At 42.8% G+C, this 17,240-nt stretch overlaps 1 protein-coding gene across 1 annotated transcript in view; it reads left to right on the top strand.

The window, feature by feature from the left end:
• Positions 1-16,460, top strand: part of MRPS6 (mitochondrial ribosomal protein S6) — a 38,814-nt gene extending 22,354 nt beyond the window's left edge. The window contains exons 2-3 of the mRNA XM_060234291.1: positions 3,933-4,072; positions 15,389-16,460. Of these exons, the coding sequence (XP_060090274.1) occupies positions 3,933-4,072; positions 15,389-15,569 (321 nt within the window). The 3' untranslated portion in view covers positions 15,570-16,460. The remainder of the gene's footprint in view (positions 1-3,932; positions 4,073-15,388) is intronic.
• Positions 16,461-17,240: the final 780 nt, after the last annotated feature.

Genomic DNA, 17,240 nt, shown 5'->3' with positions numbered 1-17,240 from the left:
TTGGCCTGTGAATTGAGAGACAACTGAGCTGTCTTGTACATGCGCTTTGAGGGGGAAGACCTCCCAGCCTACGAAACTAGTGGGAGCTGCAAAGAGAAAAAAGGGGCACTGATGTTGCCGCCACACATCTGAACAGCCAAAGAGATAGGAGGCAGAGTTAATGTTGGAGTGGTTGGGGGATAGCAACCTCCTCTTTCCCCCCACCTGTTCTCAGTCCATGAGGGAAAAGGTCAGGGGAGGACAAAAAGCACTCCCTGGAGTTTTCAAAAACACCTCTGTCAGGGCTTCCCCTCGGCACCCTCTCCCCACACACTTTTGTAGGAAATGCAGGAGGGACGAGAGCTGGGGTAGGGAAATCTGGGAGAGTCAGGTTCAGAATCCCCTCCCCGGAGCCCGGACCCTGTCAACTGGGTCGCCCAGGGCTGGTTTTTCAGCCTGGCCAACCTCACAGGGTTGTTGTTGGTGGAGATGGGGGGGGGAGTCCAGTGTACCTCCTTGAGATTCTCAGAGCCAGGATGCGGAAACAGAGATGAATTGTACCCATGCTCGGCTGCTAAGGCTGGGTGAATGGGGGCACGTGCTGTAAAAATACCTCATTTACTTGCAAGGACAATGACTCATCTCTTTTTAAAGTATTATATATTCAAAATGTAATTTGTATGGAAATTTAAGGTATTTCCCCTTTTATGATATCCCTTGGAAAAACGTAGTCTTGCAAGATTAAATACATTTATTTGAACAACAGATTTGTATTTACTCTGTAAACCAAATGTTTGGTCAGATTATGAGCTTGTGAAGAATGCCACAACTGAAGTAAACTCCAATCAAGAGGGAAAAAGGAATTTTCAGAGATGAACAAAACCATGTCTTGTTCACAGTTAGCAAAAAAGAGGGAAAAGAAAAATCCTTACTGTTTCACTGAAATATTTGTATTTCATCTAAACACAATTGAACTTCAAACATGCTGGGGGTGGGCAGATTGCTGTTCATACAAGTATGTCCCCTGGATTTAGCCCCCCTCCCGTTCAAACAATGCTATCTTCTAACACTCAGTGGTATGCAATTAAATGTTTTCCATCTTTAGTCCCCTGTGGTACAAGCTAAATAAAACATACGAGTATACTGATAAAGTGGAACATCAATTTAAGATGCATAAAAGTAATGAATGATTTGATTTGCTATTTGATGCTAGTTGTGTGCTTTTGTGGAGTAAGAATGGCCAGTCTTCACCTAAGTCCTTGTGTTTGTCAGAGGACAACATGAAGACTTTGTGTCTAGTGTGCAGTGGGAGTTTTGTGCCTTCCAGGTGCACACTGGCCCTTTTCTGCTTGAAGAATGCAGGAAGGAGACGTTTTAGCCTCCAGTCCCTTGTGGGTTTTTTTTTTGTAGTCCCTATGGAGCCACTATGGCTCTGCTATTGGCACCATTGCAAAAATCATGTTACTTACACAGCTACACAGAAGTTTTTTTCAGTGGAGTCAATAGCAGCTTATTGGTGTAGTTTGAGGATATGAAAATGGTGGTGGTAGGTAGGCCATACCTGTTGCTGTCATATGGCCATGAGCAGACATAGGCTTTATACAGTGAAGACTGGCCCCACTACAGCTTATTGTATGAAACCCTTCACATGTAGGCATCCTGATCATTTGGCAAGTACTGTGGAGTTGTAACATCTGTAGGTTCTGTTTTCAATTACTTTGCAAATTTACTCATGCATATTTAAAATAATGACCTTGCCTTTGTTGAGATGGCTATTTATTCTGTATTTAAAGGAGAAGTAATTTCACTATAATCAAGCTTTTAAACTTTTTGTTTAAAAAGATGGCTCAGTTTCAGTTTGTGAATCTTGAGTAGTTCATGAGAGATGTCATTGTGACTCTTGGACAGTTTGCAGAAAGCGAACAGCAGATAGTGAATACATTAGCATGCATGCAAGGTGGAATCAAAATAAAAAAATACATTTAATGTATCCCATTCTAAAATGGATCTTCATGGCCTATATTCTAAGATTCCAGACTCCTTTACCTTTGAAAAGGCTGTAGCAGTGATCACTCCCAGGCCATTTGTTAGGTCCAAGCAAAGTGGGAGCTTCTTCTCACAGTCTGAGAGCAGCCTGGAACATAAAGAGATGATGGAAACATAGCATGGTCCATGGGCTTCCAAGACAAGAGTCCTGCAGGCATTGTGGGTCAGAATGGAAAGAGAGTGCAAACTTTGATGGAGAGAGAAAAGTGGCCTGGAAATAGCATGGAAGTGACTGCAAGTGGGTAAAATGCTTGCAATCAGTCTAGTTATTGAGGCATGCAGGAAGAAATACTAGTCAATATGGCTGGAATACTACAGAAGAAAGAAACAGCAGTGAGGCTTATTGTAAATAAATAAAGGTGGGAATGTGGGGTGTAATACATATGGGATCTCCGATATGAAGGTTTGGGGACACACTTGTAGGGAAGCTAGGAAGGTATGAAACTATGATTATCCTGTGAATTCCTTAAAGCAGCTTCAAGTGAAGAATATATTGTATCCCCTGGAATCCCATTCACAACTTGGATTCTAGTATGTAGATTAGTTATTGAAAAGGTTGAGCACACTCTTCCTGTTTTTGCATCATGAGAGATCTGTGTCCCCTTATTCATAGTATGATGCTGACAGGGAAGACTGGCTCTAAAAGTAGGAAATGAACACTAAGTCTCACAAAACTTTGTACTGTAAATGTATTACATGTGTTTCACGTAGTTCTTACAGGACTGATAAATCACTCTCGTGCTGCAGTCTTAGCTAGTCACATCTTTGTGGTATTATTTTTAAAACATTCTTAGCTTCTTGGTACGGTATGCTCAGTAGAGTTCTTGAACTTGTGGGTTACTTTTTGTTGCACTGTATTCCTGAGTTTAGTGTAGTCATGAGTTTTTTTCCTAGACAAGTGGCTTTTATTAATGTTAATTTCCATCTTAGTCCCTTTTGCATTAGAGGATGAAATGTGCAAAATGACCTGTGCATACAGTGTATACATTCTTTCTCATTGTTGCCATAGAGGTCTTTTCCTATGATCATTTGTTTTCTACAGACGCATCCAAAATATATCTACTTTTAAAGTTACATTTGTTCTATGATATTTAGCTGGAATTGGAGACTAAATTATTATCAGCCAATGTATTGGTTATGTTAACGTCATAATTATAACATGGGTGAAGTTTTAAACACACTTCAGAAGTTGTATCTCAAACTTGTATTCTGTCTTTGTTTCTGATGCTGCAGTACTGAATAGCAATTAGCATTATACATTTTATGTGGATTAATAGTTATATGGAGTATGGGAGGGTTCATTGCTTAAATGTTTATAAGAACCATTGAGAGTATTAAAGATGTACTCATGGGATATAATTCACTTTAGCTTGGCACCCTACATAACTGTTAATTCCTAGAACAAGAATAACAGCCTGTCAGGAATATGTATCTGAAAGAGAAATGAAATGTAAACTGAGTTGTGGCTTCCAAAGGTGTTTTGAAAGTTGTCTCCAGGGCTATTTTGTAGAAAAAGTCCAGCAGGAATTCATTTGCATATTAGGCCACACCCACTGATGTCACTGTTATTTTGCACTGGCCTTTTTGTGGAAAAATCCCAGCAGGAACTCATTTGCATATTAGACTGCACGCTCTGACACCAAGCTAGCCGGAACTGTGTTCCTGTGCATTCCTGCTTTAAAAAAAAGAAGCCCTGGTTGTCTCCATGTTCGTTACTGATAACTAACTGATATTGGCAGTGAGAGGATGGCAAAGAATGAAATGTTCACGAGTTCATTCCCACTGGACGTGATTTCTAGTTTCTTCAATCATCTTGCAAATCTTTTCTCACCAGGTAAGTGTATGGTGCTGCTAACTGCCATTATTGTATCATAAAACACATTTGTGTCTTCTTTTTTTGTTTAAAGCCTGAGGTGGCAGCAACGCTGAAACGCACAGTGGAGGCTTTGCTGGAGAGAGGAGCTGTGGTGAGGAATTTGGAAAGCCTGGGAGAAAGGACCCTGCCGTATAAAATCTCAAAGCATAATCAACGCCACACAAGAGGAGGGTATGTGTCACATAAGTCTCACATCCTTTTTTGTATTGTTGTTAAAAAACAAATGCGTAAGGCTGCCATCCAAAAAAGTGATCTTTGAATGTACAGAAGAGCAGTGCATGCAGCTGCAGCTTTGATGTTGTCTCAGCAGCTGTTCCCACAGCTCAGGAGACAAGCTGGCCATCAGCCAGAGCTATATATGTAGTTCACCTCTGCATGCCCATAGTGGGGTGTTTTTTTGGTGTGGTTTATGACTGAACAGTATTGTTATGGGCTTCTAATTGGAACTTATTGGAAAAGTGGGCAGTAAATATTCCCAATGGAGATATTTATTAATAAAGTAATATTAAGAAGTCAGGACAGCTTAGAAATCTATGCCCTTTCATGTATGAGAATCTAACTTTCCCTCTGTTTGTTGTCTCTATAAATCAATTGTTTCAATGATCACAAAATTAGTTACCCTGGGAACCAGGAAGATAGTTATATTGCTCAGATTTATTTGCCAGTTTTAATGTAATACAATACAATATAGCATTTTGGTTTGTTTGTTTTTTCCCAGCAGTAGCTCAATTGTATTTCAGACTTCCCTTGGCAATTTGTTCAGAATAGTATCCTCCTTGTGCAGACCCTTGCTTTCAACTGGGAGGGGGATCATTTTTCCTGCCCAGTAGCCAGTGACATTGGAAAGATGATGATGTTGATTTGGAATATTAGTTTATCTTCCTTAGAATAAACTAATAGCATATTTTGGCATATTGCTTAATTATTAAAGATGGAAAACAAAGGAATAAAATGGTGGAAAACAAAGGAATAAAATGTTTTCCTGGTGGAAAACAAAGGAATAAAATGTTATAGCCATGACACTAGCTACTTTTGAGATAAATTATCTTCAATGAAAGAAAATGTACAATTTTGTCATGTTAAAAATCAAGGTGCTTTAGAGGTATAATGAGGATGTACTACAAAATTCACCTTTAATTTGCTTATCATTAGGTTTTGTTTGCTGATAAATTCCTTTAGAATACTTTTGGAAAGGAAACTGCCTTTCATTAAGTATGGTGGAATGTTACTAGGCAACTGACATTGCATAGAGGTTGCATTTAGTAATAAAAAAATAAGCTAATATGTTTATCTAACAATGTAACATAAAATATGTATAACCGGATGGAAAGCCTTTGCAGTTTATCATTTTTTCTCTGGCAGATATGTCATAACACTGTCATATAAACTGCAGAGATAAGTCTCTAAACTGGTAACTTTAATTTGGTTCAGATTTTTGGAATATTTTTTAAAGAAACATATCAATTTCATGTATATTGCTAAAGAAAACATCCAGCATACCTTAGTTTCTAAACAAGAACACGGGGGAAAAGGTTTGCAAATACCCTAAATAGAAAGTCCCATGCGGAAAAGAACATGAGAAATTGCTTGGCACATACAATGATCATGCATACATTTGTTTTGATGCATATGCGTGAGCTGGAAAGGCACACCAAGTTCTGTTTTATAGCACCTACTTTGCTATAGTGCTGCACCTATTTCTGGCTGCCAAGCTGTGATAGTTTGAACTATGTCTAAATGTACATGAAATCAACATATTTTCCATTATCATATCCTGTGTGAGAAGGGATAGAGGTTAGAAGCAGTACTTTGTTGGATATGAGTCATTTTGTTGCAGTGATCAGAAGCTAATTGTGTTTGGTGTATGCTTCAGTGATGTGCTTAAATTGCACCTCATCATTTCTGTAGCCATCACAGTATTAAGGTGCACACATGAAGGTTCTGTGTTTTAGCAAGGTCTTTTAACTGTGGAAAGAGGGGAACAATGCCAAGTAAGCAGGTACCTGTTGTTTCAGTGAAAATACAATCACCGGATATTGAGAAGGATTGCTGTGTTTTCTTTTTCTCTGAAGCACTGCAATGTCTTTAATTTGTTTAAACTTCAGTTACTGACATCAGCAATATCATAAATGATGTTGGTTGGTTATCTAGCAGATTGAATTCATAGAACCCCGCTGCTAGGAACTTAGGACTCCACTGTATGCTGTTTCACATAATATACTTTTTGTTCAGAAACAACCAAATAATATTATTGGAGTCCAGAAATTGTCATGAATTGATATTGGCTACTAGATATAACTGTCCTTACAAGGACCTTGCTTGTTTCTTCTGAGCGTAAGCTTGTTTTAAAAATATTAAATAAAACCAAATCAAAATTTACTTTAGCTCATTGAATTGGAATTACACCTGATCTTTTCTGAAATGGATTTGTGATGTTAGCTTGCAAGTCTGTGAACACTTAATTTAATAGTTACAAAAAGAGGAACTGAAAGCCTTGTCCTGTGAGTGAATTTGCTGAGGCATCTACAGTCTCTCCATTCCAGCATAAAAGGCCCTAGTCCTTTTGTTCCAGTGCTGGAAAAAGGCCCTGCCCTGTTCCAGAGTTTTTATTTCTGCCTGTTTTTTATTTGTTTGTTTTAAGAGATGCTGACTTAGAGAGCTCTGCTCCACTTACCTTGCATGGAATTCAGTGGTCTATAGGACTGATTTGTAAGTGAAAGTTTACACTATTCAAGATGTTAAAGTGACTGATTTGATTTCCCCCAGGTTCATGTTTACCAGAAGTGCCAAGTACCTCTGGGACTCCTAATTTGGCTCTTGCCTGACAGTAGATAAGTGATTCTGTAGGTTATATTCTTATGATTTATAGATGTCCTTTTTATTTAATAAGGCTTCTGTGGAGGAGTCTAAAAACGACAGTGGAACTTGAAAAACGAAGTTTATTCTTTACAAAATATGGAGATGTAGTTTTCCTTTGGGCACTCAGTCACACAAGATCATTTGAAAGTTGTTTCCCACTAGGTTTATAAAACCAGCTTTGATGCAGGTGCTTCTCTGGTGTTGATTAAGAAAAGTCCCTTTGGGAATTCACTAGTTTAGTATATTTAGAATTAAAAAAACCTAAACATGGCCTAGGTAAGGTTATATATTCAGCTCCCCATCATTTCTCTGATCTTAAGTGAATATTAAATATATTTTCATATCTTTTTTTCTGGTATTTGACAGGAAAAAAAGATATTGTGGTCTTAAGTTTCAGTTGTCCAATATACAATGCCAAAATAACTGGTCTCTGCAATGAATCTCTGGAATTTTTCTGATTTCTTTTTTCTTGCTTGGTTGATGCTGCTGACTTCTTCTGGAGACTTGGGAACTGCTTTTACAGCAGCTTTATTAGCAAATAAAGGATGTGTGCCCAATCAGTTTGTTGCTTTAAATGAAGGCAGACATTAAACCGCTGTGTGTATTATAGAGCAGCCTGAATTCCACAGAAATACATCCATGGTTGTCTTGAAAACATTTTATGTTGATGAACAGAATTTTAGCTCACCTCCTAAATGTCAGGGAAGGGCTGTTGCTCAGTGGAAGAGGCTCTGCTTTGCATGTGCATGGGTCTCAGGTTCAAATCCCTAGCATCTCCAGTTAAAAAGACCAGGCAGTAGCTGATAAGATCCTGGAGAGCTGCCTGAGGTCCCAAAGAGCTGCTGCTGGTCTGAATAGACACTACTGACATTGATGGACTGATGGGTCTGATTCAGTATAAGGCAGCTTCATTATGCATTAAAATCTTTTTTTGGCTCATTTTGAGCATACCTAGACTATAATTATGAAGGGAAAAGGAGGATTTTTCACAATCCTTTTGTTCATAAATGCAGTCAGACCTGTGGCCTTACTCTTGTGCTGAAAATAGGGATGTTTGATACAACTAGAAACCTTATTCTCCCAGTGCTGCAGTTTTATATCTTTAAATAAAATTTCTAGCACAACAAAGATAATAATCTCTCCCATCCTTCTTGTTGCTTTTAGTTATCAACAGCACATCAGTGGAAATTTCCACTTCCTGTCATAGTGAGGAATAGGCAATGTGATGTTCTAAACTAACCTTTTTGAGGTGGGGTGTGTTAAAGTGACACTACCAGTGGTACACTGGGAGTAAATCTCTTCCAATTTTTTTTTAATTTCATCTTAAAGTTCTCTGTTCCTTAGTTTGCTGCAAGAATTATTTAAGATCAAATGCTCTAAAGCATCTCATTTAAAAACTGTTCATTTTTTTCTAAGAGTAAATCCCTAATTGTCAATAAGAATTGATCTTTTTTTCAGAATTCACATAAGGAACCTAATTTCTCATAAGAACATCTGAGGCAGAGGACATCTTGGTGGGTGATTCCCACCTTCCAATCAGGGAAGCAGGAACAATGTCTTCCATTTCCTGTCTCCTTGGTGGGAGTGACCTGAAATAAAGTAAGTTTAGCCAGCTCTGAATCAACCAAAAACACTTTATTACAAGAAGAAACAATCAAAAACAGCGCAGGCACTTCACTCGTTATATACACTGTGGATGAGTTAAACATGCTCTCTTTAGTCAGCGACAATCCCTCCTATTGGTCTCTCCAGAATTCTTCATTTGCATTTCCTGGAAGAAATGCCTCATGTCCCAATGGGCCACTTCTAAGAGAATGGCCAATCAGAATGCAGGCATCTAGATCCTGGAGACTAATGGAAGCATGCTTCAAGCTCAGGCCTACTAAAACAGCAGATACATAACCGGTTTATTAACACAGCAAATACATGATATCACCCATCTCTCCAGTTATTTTTCTGTCTTGACAGAGAGAGCAGGATGGAATAGGCAGTGTCTTTCCTACTTTTTTTTCTTTTCATCTTGAGCTTTTTTCTAATCTCAAGTCTTATCTTTGTTTACTGCCTTTCTCATTCCTTACTATCTCTCACTCTGATTTCTATTTCCTCTTGTTCCTCCATGAAGAGATATTTACTGCTTTATTCTGCTGTTATTGGCGGCAGCAGCCATTTTCAACTGGCCAGTTCATTGAGTGCATCTTTAATTGCTCTAAATGGCTCATCATAAGAGTGGAGAGCTTCCTCTCCAAAGGGGAGTTAGAAACCTCTCTCATTGCAGGTTCCAGTTTTAAATACTGACAAGACCTTTACAGACCAATTGGGACCCAATTTCTCTTCCATCTCTGGATCAAAGAAGAGTGAGACCAAAAGCACGCCAAAAGAGACCCCATACCTCCCTGCCTGCAGGGAGAGCCAGTTTGGTGTAGTGGTTAAGTGTGCGGACTCTTTATCTGGGAGAACCAGGTTTGATTCCCCACTCCTCCACTTGCACCTGCTAGCATGGCCTTGGGTCAGCCATAGCTCTGGCAGAAGCTGTCCTTGAAAGGGCAGCTGCTGTGAGAGCCCTCTCCAGCCCCACCCACCTCACAGGGTGTCTGTTGTGGGGGAGGAAGGTAAAGGAGATTGTGAGCCACTCTGAGACTATTCAGAGTGGAGGGCGGGATATAAATCCAATATCTTCTTCAGAGCTAGTGCTGACCAAGTCTGAGCCTGCCCCTAGCAATAAGCTTGCCAACCAACTGGGAGGAGGCTGGGTTTCCCTACATCCATAAGCCATATAAAGGCAACAGGACCTAGAGCAAGGTTATACAAACCATGCTTCAGACTACACAGCAGTGGCAGCCACCTCCACTCCTGAAACTGATGCAATGGGTCTACTTGTGAATAATATGCAAGGGTCGGGAACTGCAGCGTTTCCCCCTGAATTTTTATCTTTAGTCAGATAAACCTTGAAGGAGAAGAGTGCCAGTTTCTGACAAGAGGAAGACAGAGGTCATAGAACCAGCTCTAGGCACTCATCCAGTCCCTCCTCTTCAAGACAAAGGAACAGGGAAAGAATTCCTTCTTATAGTGAGAGACCTAGCTGGCCCACTAAGGCAGCTAGAAAGGAAAATTACAGTAGAAAAAGGAAGAGAGATAACTGTCTAATGGGACCCAGACATAGATTCAGATAGTGAATTGACTGAAAGGGAAGAAAGGGAATTTCTCGCAAAGGATAGAAGTACCAGGTAAATCCATAAGATTCTTTAAGTCAGAGGACTACCATTACCTCCTCTCCAAGACCATGGCAGCATTAGAATCACAAGAGAATCCCTTAGGGGATGAACAAGGGTCTTCTACAGCAGAATTCAAGGGCAGAGCAAAAGGAAATAAATAATTCCTCCCTAGATCTAGTGTAATGGAGAAAGTGTTCCCTTTTCCCAAATTCTTTGAGAAGCAAAGCAACTAAAGGCACAATGGGCAAAACCTATGGCCAACATGCAGTTTCCTAGTTTTATCAAAAAACTATATGCATTGCCATCATTCACTAATCAGTTTTAATGGATTTTCTTAATGGATGCTCCAGTTGCAGCGCTACAATAATCTGGACTCCTACCTGAGGATGGCAAAGGCATGATTAAAGACACCGTGGACAAAAGAGCTAATTTTGCCCTAAGAAAGGCCCATGAAGCTACCCCAGTGGCCATCAAGGCATCTGCAATCACCTCAGTATTCTCTTATGTTCTTTTATTTTTTCCTTTTGTGAAAAGAATTCACTTCTTGACATAGCAGGGGTTTTTTTAAATGAGACTGTTGTCTTACCTGTTGTGTAACAGTAGATCTCTGATACTGAGCATCTTCACTTGCATCACTATAGTGATCTCCCAGGGAAAATAGTGTTTCTACAAAATATGTTTCTTTGTACTCTTGGTGTTGTTTCACACATGGTTTCTGTAAATTCAGGAGCGTTTTAGGCGTCTAGTCAGGAAACTGGTGTTCTCTTCAGAGGATGATCTATGATCAACCTGCTTGAGAGAGGGTGAGCTCTTTCCTGCTCAGATGACCTTATTCTACTGTGAGGAATAGCAACACAGGGAATGCATTCTGGGTTTCTTCCTTTGAGAAGTTTAGTGTCTTTTGATTTTTAAAGGTTGCATTTCTTTCTCTTGATTGTACGTTTTACTAGCTAATTCCCTGCTTTTTCATTTCTTTCAAGGGTTGTTTTTTTTTAACATCTGGGTGTTTCCAGCATGCAATTCTTGTAAAAAATTCTAGACTTGTGATGGAGAAAAACATCTTGCCACAGATAGGTGCAGTCATTGCCTATTTTCTATCTGAAAAGAACATTGCCTGACATTTACAGCACAATCCGGGGGGGGGGGTGCTGAAAGCGCTGTGGAGGCAGACTTACCACTACACCGACGATATGGAGACCTACGCCAGCGGTATGGAGACCTACACCAGCTGATCCTACTCCACGCTAGCGGAAATGGGGGATGTGCCACTCTCCGGCTATTGCAGCACTTGGGGCGCAGCAGAGGTGCAGGGCAGCACTTAGGCGTAGGAAGGGGCCGACCCAGACACGTGACCGCTGCTGGTAGGCTCCCAGAGTGTGGGAATGCCCCCCTCTGCCAGGTGCCAACTTGCGACATACAAAATGCTGGTGTACCCCATAGGCACTAGTGGAAGCAGGAAGCACATGCCAGTGATGCCGGTGCGGCAGTGCACAAACTTTTTTGGGAGCCGTGTTATCACCCCATCAATCCCCTCTCGCTCTGGGCTGGGCACGGCCTCCTCCTGCACCCAATCAGTGCCCCGCCCCCTACAAAGGTTTTGACTCCTGCCACGCACAACTCCCCAGGGAGGGCAGGGCGCATGGCATGGCACTCTGCTCTGGAGGACCAGGCCATGTGGACTTAGCACAAGGAGGGGTGCACTTGGTGGAGGGAACGACACAGAGAAGGATGTTAGTTAAGTTAGAGCAACTGGACTTGGGGGGAGGTGAGTTAAGTTTGGGCTGCCTGTTTAACCACTTGTGCTTCCCAGTCCTATCAAGTCTCGCTTCCAGAGCCCCCTGTATGGACGGGTAAGTCTGGCTAGGAGTCCCCAGCCCCCAAGACCGTCCAGCATGGTTGCGGCTTCGGCCGGGGTGCCGGCCACTGCACATGTGCATATGGGGGTGCACCCTGGCCGTCCATCCTGCTGGTGGCCCACCCACCCTGTGTCTCGGGCATCCCTGTGCAGGGGTAAAGGGGGTGCAACATGTGTCCCGGCTTTCCGCAGCCCAGCCAACCAGCGACTTGCCATCATCTTCCCCATGCCTTTTCCAACAAGTGCATCAATTTTTGAAGGGATCCTGAGAGTAGTCCTGACAGTTCTGGTTTAATTATAGAATGAAGTGCCCAAGAGGCATCAGCATACATGGGAGTGCGCAGTGTCCCCCCAGTGGCCCCGGGTGTGTGAGCGGCCGCACTCACGGCATGCTGTCGTCCCTGGGTACCCTGCCCATGCGCCGATTGGCCCATATGTGAGCTCGCACACGCTCCTGATGCAAGTGCCCCCCAAAGTCCTGCTGGGGGGGCGGCCCATGCCCCTGCCTCATTCTCCCCCATTGGCGACCCGGGTCTGGGAGGGGAAGGTCCTGGGGGGCCGGCAGGCATTGACGGGTGGCGATGTTGTGTAGCATGACACACACAGTGACCAGCTTAGCCACAGGCAGGGGCTGCATGCTGCGTTGGCCACCTGTGTGGTGCAGGCAGCGGAACCTCATCTTCAGCTGCCCGATGACCATGCGAGTGGCCCTGTGCGCCTGGTTGTATGCTGCCCGGTCCTCGGGCGTGTCCTGGTACAGCGTCAGCAGGTAGGGCAGCAACGGGTATCCTCGGTCACCTGTGGAGCATAGGAAGGTGAGGGCAGGGGATGGGAAGGGTGCCCCACGTCGCCACCTGGTGGCCTTACCTAGCAACCACCCCTGCCCATCCGGCCAGGCTGCCAGAAGGTGATTGAGGCCCGAGGATGTGAAGATCTGGGCGTCATGTACCCTCCCTGGGAACTTTGCCACCAGATCTGTGAAGAGTCCCTGGTGGTCACAGGATGCCTGCATATTGAGGCTGTAGAAGTGGTGCCTGTTCCAGTACACCATGGGATCCTCTTGCGGGGCCAGCAGGGTGACATGCGTGCAGTCCACAGCCCCCACGACATTGTGGAACCCCGTTGCAAAGCCAGCTCTGGCAATCCGCAGCTCCTCCTCACCTGTTGGGAAAAGCACATGCTGCTGGAGGCGCTGAAGCATGGTGTCTAGGAAGGAGTGGAGGCAGCGACTGGCTGACAACTGGGAGACCTCCAGAACCCTGTCCTCCATGTGGGCAACCATAGAGCGGGACCAGCTGGAGGGGCACCAGGAATGGCGGGAGGCCGCAGGCCAACGCTGGATGGCGGGGATAGAGGGGACCATTTCCACGGCCACTGGCCACCTGTCCAGTCTCCTGGCCATGGCAAGGCAGTCACAGGAGTGGGGCATGAGGGTGGAGCGACTGCTCTCCAATATCGACCAGTCCCTGGTGGCCAGCGGAAGTGCTGCTCCTGCCGCTCCCGAGATGGGCCCCCCCAGCGAGGCAGGCAGGGAGACGCTGCATACGGGCACCGTTGGGAACGATGTCCAGGATGCCACGCCCACCCCTGACGGGCCTGACCACCCCACAGCTCCACCCCCCGGGCGGCTGTATCTCCCCACCGTGGCTTGAGGCGGCTTCTTCTATTTATGTGTTGTGAGCCGCCCTGAGCCTGCCTCGGCGGGGAGAGTGGGATATAAATAAAAAAAGTATTATTCTTGCGAGGGAGCTGGGCGGCAGCCCCTCTGCAGCCTGGCGCTTTAATAAATCTTATCCCTGCACATTGCATTGAGTTCTTATTCAAGGGGAATCGGGGGATTGGGGAAGGTGAGTCCTGCACACAGCCACTTCGAAACCGCCTCGTGCTCCTCATGGGTGTCTGATTCTCTGCTGGCAGGCACTAGTGCAAGCCACCACGGCGACTGTTGCTGGCACCTTTGCTGCATGGGTGCCTGCAGCGAGTGGCCTACTGTGCCCTGGCAGAGGGCTCTCGTGGCATCTGGGATGCCATCTGGCCATGCAACCCACGGGAGGGACACTGACAGGGGCTGGGCTTCGCCCCTTTGGTGGGTAGGCTGCTCCGTGGAGCTAGCGGTAAGTGCTAACTGGATACTTCCCCAAGGATTACACAGCCACACCATGGGGTTGGGTGTGTGCATGAGGGGGTGGGGCATGTGGGCAGACTATCGTCGGGGAGTGCTCTCTGCGCCGCTGAGTGTCACGTGGGCTGGCTCCCCGGCCGCTGCCAGCCAATCCCTGTGGAAGCGCCCCCTCCTGTCCCTGCCCTTGCACCGCTCTGGGAGCCCACGCTCCAGCTACATCTACAGGTAGTGGCCTGGGCTTGGGTGCGCCGTGCTCTGTTGCCCCAAACCCGTTTGGAAGCTAACGAGCGGCACTGTAGATCCGCCCACGTCCACGCCCGAGCAGCCGGCTGCCACGTATCTCTGGATTGGGCTGTTAATATACAACCATTTCACATATTTATCTAGGACTTCTTTTTGGGGAAGAGCCTTGGAGATATATGTGGCTCTTAGGGGCTCAGTAGTTGACTAACCCAAGTCACCTCAATCTGTGAGTACCCACAAAAATATTTGCTCAGTATCAACACTGGGAATGGATGGATGCCATTCCAACTTCAGGATCTATTTATGAAGTACTAGACATGCATTCAAGAGCAGACAGTAGCATTCCCATGGAGGACTCTTCACCAATCTCCTAAATGTATGTCTGGACAGAGACAATGGAGAAGAAAAAAAAGTTCCTTAGTTACAATTAGATTGAAAAGCTACTGTTCTGTAGATCTGATCATAAATCGTCCCTCAAGGAGAATGTGTGTGTTTGTTTATGTATTCTATTCTATATTTATTCTATAGCTTATATCCCGCCCTTCCCACAAAATGGCTCAGGGCGGCTCACAGCAAACGATAAAACAATAAAACAAAGTGCAGAGTTATTACATTTAAAAATCAAAGCATTTAAAAGCCTAAAAACATTAAAATCTTAACATTAAAACTATACAGTATAATTCACAGAGTCTAATAAGCTACATTATCCAGTCAGGCGTAGGCTAACCGGAAGATGTACAAAACTAGAGGACTAAAAAATACCCAGAGATGCTCTGTGCAATATAAAACATTTGTTTTTCACTGTACAGACACTCATTTTAATGTAAACTACAGGTAAAGAATCTTTATTATGGAGAGTTAGTGTACTGTTTTGAAACCACAGATGTAAAACCCTAGAAACAAATGTTGCAACTGTATTGCATAGAACTAGAATAATGTTATGTTATATGGGCCCTAAGCCTGCCTTGGTGGGATAGAAATACCAATAAATATGTACATAAATAAATAAATAGGAATATGACCTTGTATATTGCTGGTTTGTTTTCTTTCAGTCAATTAAAACCTATAAATTGTTTTTTCTTATTAGGACTTTGATTTCTGAAAGTCCAAACAATGTTATATGAAAAAATTGTATGGTATAAAAAAGCTTTTGTGATTGATGATCTAGAATTTTTTTTGTGTGTCTTTCATTACAGGTATTTTTTGATAGACTTTGTCTCTCCGACAACAGCTGTTTCAGAGATGTTGGAGTATTTAGGACGTGACATTGATGTAATCAGGTCTACAGTTTTGAAACATGATGTGATAAAGACCGAAGAATGTATGGGTATAATCCCAGTCAACTATGAAGAGAAACTGAATACGAAGAAGAAATAAAGATTTGAAAGCCATGGAGACTGTTTTGCCACCTGAATCCAGTTGTAAGCACATATGTATAGCATATGCAAAGTCAATACATAATACTGTGATTGATAATGCTATTTCAGCACAATAGAGATGTTGGTTATTCTTGTTGTGAATCAAACAATCTGTTTTTATTTGATAGCTAGTGTGAAAATTGATAGAAATGAATGTATTTCTAAATTTAATCTGCTGTTTGGAAGATTAACAATACAATCCAAAACAGAGTTGTAATTTTCTAAGCCAGTTGATTCAGCAGACTCAGAAAGGTTTGGAAACCTGTTTAAGATTGCAATATTATAGATACTTATTCAGAGCTAAGCCACATTGAACAAAATGGGGCTTGATTCCAAATAAATGTATAGAAGTAGGCTGTAAAACTTTCAGTTTCTGGACTATTACAACTTTGAACAAACAGCAGTAAAACTCCTCTGTAGTGTACAGTGACATATTTTAAAAGACAAGTTACAAATCCACCGCAAAGTTGGGTATGCAGACACAGAATTTAGAAGAAATGTTAGAGTAACATTTCTGTGCTCTGTTCTCAGTTCTGTTCCTTGACTAAAACAGAGATTTAGTTTCAGTAACATAAATGCTATTCTAGGTGTTAGTTCATGGAACTCATGGAAATTATGTGGGTGAACATGCATTATGTATGCTTTAGCTTTTTTTTTTTTTTAAAGCAAAGTGAAATAGTAGTTTACATTTGGGAAGATGTTAGGCCAGGTGTTAAGCTTCCCACAGTTGGTTGTTACAGTGGGGAAAGCAACAGGTAGGCTTTGACAGCACTAACAAATATATTCTTCCCCGGTGCTGTCCTCCAGGCATCTTCTGTGTATAAACCGATTAAAAGCAATTTTGTTCTTATTCTGTAGATTTCATTTCTTTGCTCTTTCGGGTCTTCAGTAAGATTTCTACCATTGTTCCCTTTTCAAGCCAGAAGAGAATTCTTGACTGAGTTTCTATCTGGTTATTCTTCAGTACTTTAATCTGTGTTCAGGAACCAACTCTTGAGAAGAAAAGGAAGAGTGAAATACAGCTGTGAATAAATGTAATGTGTCTCCTTTTTATTATTGGGCTACATATATTAGAGAGTTTAGACCTGTAATTCCTTTTGTTAATTTATTATAGTTCTTATACTGGGGATTCTACTGGTCCCCCATCCCATTCAGTAAGTTGTAATGGTTAGAATATTGGACCTAAGACGTAGGTGTCAAACTCATTTGATATGAGGAATGGATCTGACACAAGTGGCACTTTGCTAGGCCAGGCCATGAGTGCCATAAAATGTAACACAAGGTACACTGGAGATATAAACTTTATAAAGGTGATATAGCAGGCTTGATGGCTCAGATGTGATATGCAGAGGGATAGTAGGCATGGAGATAGCAGCGTTGGTAATGAGACAGGAATCCTAGGTCTCAGTTCTGTCCAGGAGGATTCAGTCCAGGAGGATGCAAAGAATAAATTGACATGTCTGAATTAGAAACCAGAATATTCAGTTGCTGGTCTAAAAGTAACAGTGCTTTTACAAAGGAATTTCAAAGGGAGATTAGAAAGAGGGACTGCAGAATTGCACTTGATAATGAAGCTGAAGACAATGCATCCTGCTGGATTGAATTGAAAGCTAGTTTTCCTGTCTCATTA

Source organism: Heteronotia binoei, chromosome 3, assembly GCF_032191835.1.
Source record: "Heteronotia binoei isolate CCM8104 ecotype False Entrance Well chromosome 3, APGP_CSIRO_Hbin_v1, whole genome shotgun sequence".
In the NCBI taxonomy this organism is placed as follows: Eukaryota; Metazoa; Chordata; class Lepidosauria; order Squamata; family Gekkonidae; genus Heteronotia; species Heteronotia binoei.
The sequence above is the reverse complement of the archived record's forward strand: the minus strand, read 5'-3'. Positions and strand labels throughout refer to the sequence as shown.